Source organism: Mytilus galloprovincialis, chromosome 2 (assembly GCF_965363235.1).
Source record: "Mytilus galloprovincialis chromosome 2, xbMytGall1.hap1.1, whole genome shotgun sequence".
Lineage (NCBI taxonomy): Eukaryota > Metazoa > Mollusca > Bivalvia > Mytilida > Mytilidae > Mytilus > Mytilus galloprovincialis.
Window position 1 is genome coordinate 102,666,410 of NC_134839.1, and position 7,207 is coordinate 102,673,616.

General features: G+C 30.9%; 1 protein-coding gene across 2 annotated transcripts in view; it reads left to right on the plus strand.

Annotated features, from left to right (window-relative positions):
- LOC143065179 (secretin receptor-like) overlaps positions 1 to 5,478 on the plus strand; it is a 114,170-nt gene extending 108,692 nt beyond the window's left edge. For both annotated transcript variants that reach the window (XM_076238594.1, XM_076238595.1), the window contains 3 exons: positions 1,197 to 1,347; positions 2,106 to 2,147; positions 3,421 to 5,478. In XM_076238594.1, the coding sequence (XP_076094709.1) occupies positions 1,197 to 1,347; positions 2,106 to 2,147; positions 3,421 to 3,789 (562 nt within the window). In that variant the 3' untranslated portion in view covers positions 3,790 to 5,478. The remainder of the gene's footprint in view (positions 1 to 1,196; positions 1,348 to 2,105; positions 2,148 to 3,420) is intronic.
- The last annotated feature ends 1,729 nt before the right edge of the window (positions 5,479 to 7,207 follow it).

The window sequence follows — 7,207 nt, forward strand, 5'->3', positions numbered from 1 at the left end:
AGAAAATAAAAATCACGAAAATACCGAAATTCTGATGCAAATTCTAAACGGAAAGTCTCTAAGCAATATGCAAATCAAAACCTCAAACACATCAAACGCTATATGTTGCTGTTGAAAGATATATGACAAAAAAAAACAGTTTTACATGTGTCTTTTTTTTTTTTTTTTTTTTTCGAAAGAAAACTTACATGTATTGTTGCAAATCAAACTATATTGGTTTTCGTTAAGAATATCCTTCTTGTACATTTTTAAATAAATTTTTGCAATTTACTAAACATTTTTTTTTCATGAATGTATTCTCCTTGTCTACATGTATCTATGCTATTGTAAGAACTTTAACTGAGGCTTAAGGTATGCTCATCGAGCTTCAATACTTTGAATGTAAGTTCTGGTTGAAAAGAATTAAAAATGACTATGTGTGAAACAAAATTGAGCTTACCCCTTTTCTGCAACGTGTTCTTAAATCGTATAGACTGTTTTAAACTATTGTCATAGATAAACGAGTTTAGGCTTAACACAAGCTTATCTAGACATCGAACTTCAAGGGAATCTTACATAGTCATGCGTTCAACCTCGTGCCATACCTGTCTTTTCGTTAATTTATGTGTAAATATCGAATATATTACAGTTTTAAAACGTTAAATTAACATGCAATATTTAAATTCATTTTTTGGATCAAAATGAATGTCAGTATAGACTAAAAAATTCTTACAAAAAGTTTTTATTCTAAAAAAAATATAAAACTGATCAACCAACAATTGTTTTATGTTTCTCTTTTTAACTGTACAATATTACTCTGACCCTTTGAAAGACAAAATCAATTAGATGTTTATTTTATTGTAAAATAGATCAATTAGCGTCGCTTTAGATTACATTATTGCATTTAAGAATGGCTATAAAGGGATTGCATATTACAAAGCTCTGCTGGTTGCTTTACTTTCATGCAGGTTTCAGTTTATATCTTTACTTTCATTTTTTTTTTCTATTTCATAATATCTTCCATTACAAATGTTTCCTTTAAAATTAGAAATGTTCATAATAATTTAACTAATGAGTTCAATAGTTTATAAAATTATGACACATTTTACCTATGCAGCAACGAACGAATTGTCCTTTATTTTTTCAAATGAATAGATAGACGCTGTTATCAAAAATGTCTGTACTCTTCTTGATGTTATATATTTCTTTTATTTCAGGAGACTTGCAAAGTCGACGCTTGTTTTAATCCCATTGTTTGGTGTACACTATATGGTGTTTAGTATAATATTTCAAATTGTGGAGACCCAGTCAAAAGGACTCGGGTTGCTCATTTACTTTTACTTGGAAATTTTCTTTAATTCTTACCAGGTAAGCAATATACATTCTATTTACTTTGTTCGCGGTAAGCAATATATTTTTTTATTAACTCCTACTAGGTTAGCAATGAGATTTTTTGTTCAAATTAGAATTTAAGATCAGTGTATGTTTTTGTCGCAGTTTTCATTGCCAGTGACATGCTTCTTTGTATTTTGTGATATATTTTTTTGATTCAAAACTTAAATGGACCATTGAGTGTTTATGGTATCTATTTTGTGGTATAATCTATTTTGAGGGTAACAGCAATGGAACAATTACAAGTTTTACAGAAACAAACGAAATTAACTAGTACTAGTTATACATGCCACGAATGATCAGAAGCACCCAGAATATTGGACAGAACAGCAGACAACACTAATTATTGAGATAAGAAACATTTACAACATGATACCTGCAAAGTTGTAAGTTTCGATAAGTAATGTGACCATAACAGGATCATTCACTCTGCTGGAAAATGACGCGTGCCATTTCGACTCCCCCGAATAAAGTACAGATATAGAAAAAAACAACCAAGAATAAGGCATGGCGCAGATCTTTGACTTGGTACACAGATTTGTCGAAGATGTAAAAAAAAACACCTAAAAAACCTGCGCAGTATAGCTAACAAAGATGTGACCAATACGTTAAACAAGGAAGTGATAAATTTCAAAGTTTAAAATTATTGCACATTTGTAAATTATATGTTCATGATTTACTTTAACTTTATTTTTATAAACATAATATATTATCTTCATTTGTGACTTTGACAGGGGTTTATCCTTTCTTTGTTGTTTTGTTTCTTCAATTCTGAGGTAAGTAGCGAGTCTAGCTTTTAAATTCTACGTAAAACTTGATATATAGTTTCAATGATTAAGACATCAAAAAGAAAGAAAAAAAGTTAATCATTGAAGATAGAGAAATTGGAAAAAATTAATGTGACAACAACGAGATAAATGAGGCTTTTTTAACAAGTTCTACAGTGCATATTGAAGATGGCGAAATATACCAAAGAGACATTCAAACTCATAGGTCAAAAATAAACTGAAAGGCCATGCCTAGACAAGACAATGACAAGCAAACACATTCCGTTAACATGTTTAACCCCACCACATTCTGTATGTATGTTCTTATCCTAAGTCAGAAGAGCCTGTAATTCATTGGTTTGTTAATGTGTTACATATTTGTTTCTCGTTCATTTTTTGTACATAATTTAGGCCGTTGGTTTTCTCGTTTGAATTGTTTTACATTGGTCATTTCGTGGCCTTTTAAAGCTGACTATAAGGTATTGGCTTTCTCATTGTTAAAGGCCCTACGGTGATCTATATTTGCTAAATTATTTGTCATATGGTTTCTTGTGGAGAATTTTCTCATTGGCAATTATACCACATCTTCTCTTTTATATATAACAATACACAAAACACAATATAGAAAACTTTAGACTGAGCAACACAAACTGCACCAAAATCTAGGGATGATCTCCGGAAAGGATAAGCAGATCCGACTTCACAAAGGCAGACGTCAATTTACTCATATTAGTAAAAACCCGGTAATAAGTCTCATCAGGGGAAAATAACGACAATTCGAACATTCCATAACAATCAACCAATTCGTGATGGTCTCCGAAGATGAAGTCACCTTCACCGTTGATGACTCTTGTTTTAATAGCGTTCTTTTAAGCAGCGGACATGTACCAATGAAATTATGATAGGAAATACAAGTCCTTTAAAATTGTATCAACTGGGAGATATAATGTTCAAATGCATTTAATAAATTAAAGACACTACAAACAACATGGAATATAAAAAAGACGGAAAATTGAAAATAACTTAAATATCATGATATTTTCTTTTTAAATCAGAAGTATAAAGTTACAGGGGGAAATCAGAAAAGCACATTCATATCTTAACTTGTAAAATACTTTTAAATGGTTTTGGATATGGATCTTTCGTTTCATAGACATTTGTATATTGCAGTTTTATGGTAGGAGACATTTATCGGATAGGGCAATTTCATGTATCCTACGATTCGGTTGCGGGTTTATACTTTTTTTTATTTAGTTAACGTTTTGTTTTGAATTCATTCTAGGTTCAAAATGAGTTTAAGAAAGCCTGGAGGAGATACACACTGACCCGATCGGGAAGTTCAAGGTGGCGATCAACATTTACGTCACGCACCAAATCGTGGAAAGATCATCGGAATTCGGATTCAAATGGTGTAACAAGTAGAGGGGACAGAGTTCGACCCAACGAACATGAACTACACTCGTCCCCAACTTTGAATATTACTCAATCACCTATAACACAAAGTAGTTATGCTTATGACGTAAAGACTAGTCACGAATTAACTGGACAAGATATAGAAATATGTGAAAATACACCATGGCTAAATAATAATCATACTGCATATGTAGAACAGCATGGGTTACCAGAGGAACACGCCGATGAAAGTTTATGAAAGGCAGCACTTCACAAAGTCTTAAAATATTAAAACATCAGTGCCCTCCTAATGTTCAACTGTATTGATTGACTCAAAATAACGTACAAAATGCAGGGATTATATTCCGAAGACGTTGCTCGCAAATGGACATATACGTGTAGAGGAGTTTGCTTTCTATTATAGATAAACAGATAAAGACATAAATGGTTTATAAATATGATTGCCACTTTTAAAAGAGACGGACATAAGACATTTTAGGTGCTGCAGTTTGCTCCAATTGTCACCTTTTCATATTTCATGTCGATGTTGTATAATATTTGATTTTGCTTTATGTTTTCCTTTTGTAAAACATAATGTTGGAAGAACACTACAGGTGATGTAACTGTATTTTTGTCAAATATTTTAAAACATGAACTTAGCCCTGTCAAAAAGTATTACTGACCCCAAAAAAAATATTCCAACGCTTCAAATATAGAAACTTTTAACATGAGAAATAAATATCAGTATGAATTTGTACGTCAATGTGATTATAAAAACTTGAAGCACATATTAATGTTTATAAAAAAGTATTTGTTTATGAACTTAATGTCAGATTGAAATGTCAGGCTGAGTTTATTTATGTATTAACATATTCGTACAATGAAACGCATCCTCGTAATGTCTGTTAACCAAGCTCAGTATTATGGTTCATTAATTTGACAATGGCATTTAATGAAATACCAGTAAAGATGGAAATAAGCTCTTTAGGCGAACCTTGATGAAACATGTTGCTAGGTATTTAGTAAATTTTATGTAATGTTTATCTCAACAATTCCAATTTTAGTTTTATAGAATCTTCGGCAATTTTTATCATTGAATATTTCAACAAAAGATGAAATATTTGTGGAATTCATCTACTAATGTATATTAAACCATGTGCAATCGTTGTGTTTTCGTAAAATATGTTTGGCCTATGTACTGCAGCTACATTTAGACAAAATGAAATTCGATTAGTGTAAACGTATCCGATCTTATAGATTTAAATTGTGTTGATCACAACTGTATGATTCTAATTTGTCAAATTGTTTATTCATGTTTCCGATATGTGGTTGTATATTTATTTGTGAAGTAAATTGAAATAAATAAAACGGTGAGTATTGACTTTGGTGAACTAAATCATGGTTTATCATTGTTTTAATGAAAGAAGACATTAATTACGATTTATTCAATAGTCTTTACTTTTATCTATCATGAAAACCAATTGCATCAATCAGTTGTTTATTTTAAGTTAATGTTGTATTTTTTAACATGAACATGTAAGATTCAGACAGGCGGCAGCACATGGTAAAGAACCAAATCATCTCGATTTTGTATAATTCGTTTAGTAATTTTCTCTCCTGCATATTTACAAAATATCATTTTCTTTTTATAAGAGTTTAAAATTGTACTGTGTTAAAAATTAAAAATATAGAGATTTTTCTTTGGAACTACGAAAATACATTTTGTTGAATTTTACTTTATATCTTCTTTTTTTATTTTCAATGTCTAAAATTTTGATGAATGTGGCAAAGTTCAAATGCTTGTTAATATTTACTCTAAATTGTTTCCGTGAATCAATTACTTTTCTTGTGCATATTGTTTTGACGATTTTATGTCGTTTCCGTTTTTCATGTGTATTATGAAGTAAACTGTTTGTACATCTGTCACAATAAAAACAATTTATATTGATGCGTTTTTAGAATAAGAGTCGGTACTATCCGCAAAAGTGAACGAAGTCCTTTTGTTTTGCCATGGTTTTGTCACTTTATTTTGCATTTATGAGTTTGAATGTCCCTTATGTAGTTTTCGCCTTTCTTTTATGGTTACGATACGTCTATTGAGTAAAAGCACTTTACCATATACCTGGCTGTATAACAAGGAATGCCCACACTTTCTGACCACCTCAAAATACTTGACTTGAAATTTGAAATTTTACTAATCTACACGATTGTTGTCATACCAGTACTAAACTCACAAGACAATAAAATGAAAAGAAATATAAAAGTTAGTATATGATAGTTCTACATCGCTCAAAATATGGGCAAATTTGGATTGACAAAGACAGAGTCTACCTGTCATCATTATATATCAGCAAAGACAATCATTGACTAAAATCAAATTTATTAAAAAATAAAATTTCAAAACTAAAAGTCCTTCATTAAATGGTAAAATCAAAAGCTCAAACACTTCAATCGATTGAATAACAACTTAAAACAGGAAGTATATGCTTGTTTATAATGATGCTGTGACAAATTTGTGGTAGTTTTATCAATATGAAATATTTTTACTTGATGACTTGCAAACGGGGTATTTATCTCCCAATTGATACGATATTCCCGTGCTTGCATTTCCTATAATGATTTTTTGATAGAGGGTTGCAGCTCACAAGGAAGCTATTAAACCAAGAGTTCCAAATGGTACAGTTGAAATCATCCCTTCGTAAATTTTACGGACGCCATCACGAGTTGGTTGACCGTTATGGAATAACCGTTTCACAGATGATATCGGATATGTTCCTTGCGTCGTAACTACAATCCCCTTCCCTTTCATGAATGTGACCTACCGAATTAGACTATTCTACCGTATTTGTTTACACATGAGCAACACGACGGGTGCCACATGTGGAGCAGAAGCTGCTTACCCTTCCGGAGCACCGGAGATCACCCCTAGTTTTTGGTGGGGTTCGTGTTGCTTATTCTTTAGTTTTTTATGTTGTGTCATATGTACTATTCTTTGTCTGTCTGTCTTTTTTTTCATTTTTAGCCATGGCGTTGTCAGTTTATTTTCGATTTATGATTTTGACTGTTCCTCTGGTATATTTCGTCCCTCTTTTACAAATATAGAAAAGTAAATAACAGTACTTTACTTTATCTATAGTTAATCATTGTGTCTTGATTTTTAGATTCTATGATATATTAATTATAAATCCAAAATCGACTTTAACCTCTGTTTTCGGTTCTCGTACTTTATATCGTTTAAATTGAAACACTCTTTTTGCACTTACATTCATATAACTGTTACAATCGATATATGATGTTTTGTGTGATTTCTGACATATATTACACTACTCTTTAAAAGTGCTGTTAAGAGTATCGTAATATATGTCATAAATCACACAAGACGTCATATATCGATTGTAACAGTTATATCTCTTATGTGCTGTTAAGAGTAAAGCGATCTGTCAGTTTAACGTATCACGATTTAAATCTTCATATTGAATTAACAAGTACAAAAAATATAATATTTATAATAATAACTTATCTTAAGGGGATTAGATTTATCAGACATCTTTCATTATATCTAAATTGATGTATAGATAATTTGATATTATGATATTCCTCGTATACATAATAATCATACAGTCACATTTAATAATATCTTACTGCTTCCGTAAGGGTTAGTGTTTTAACAAAATGAT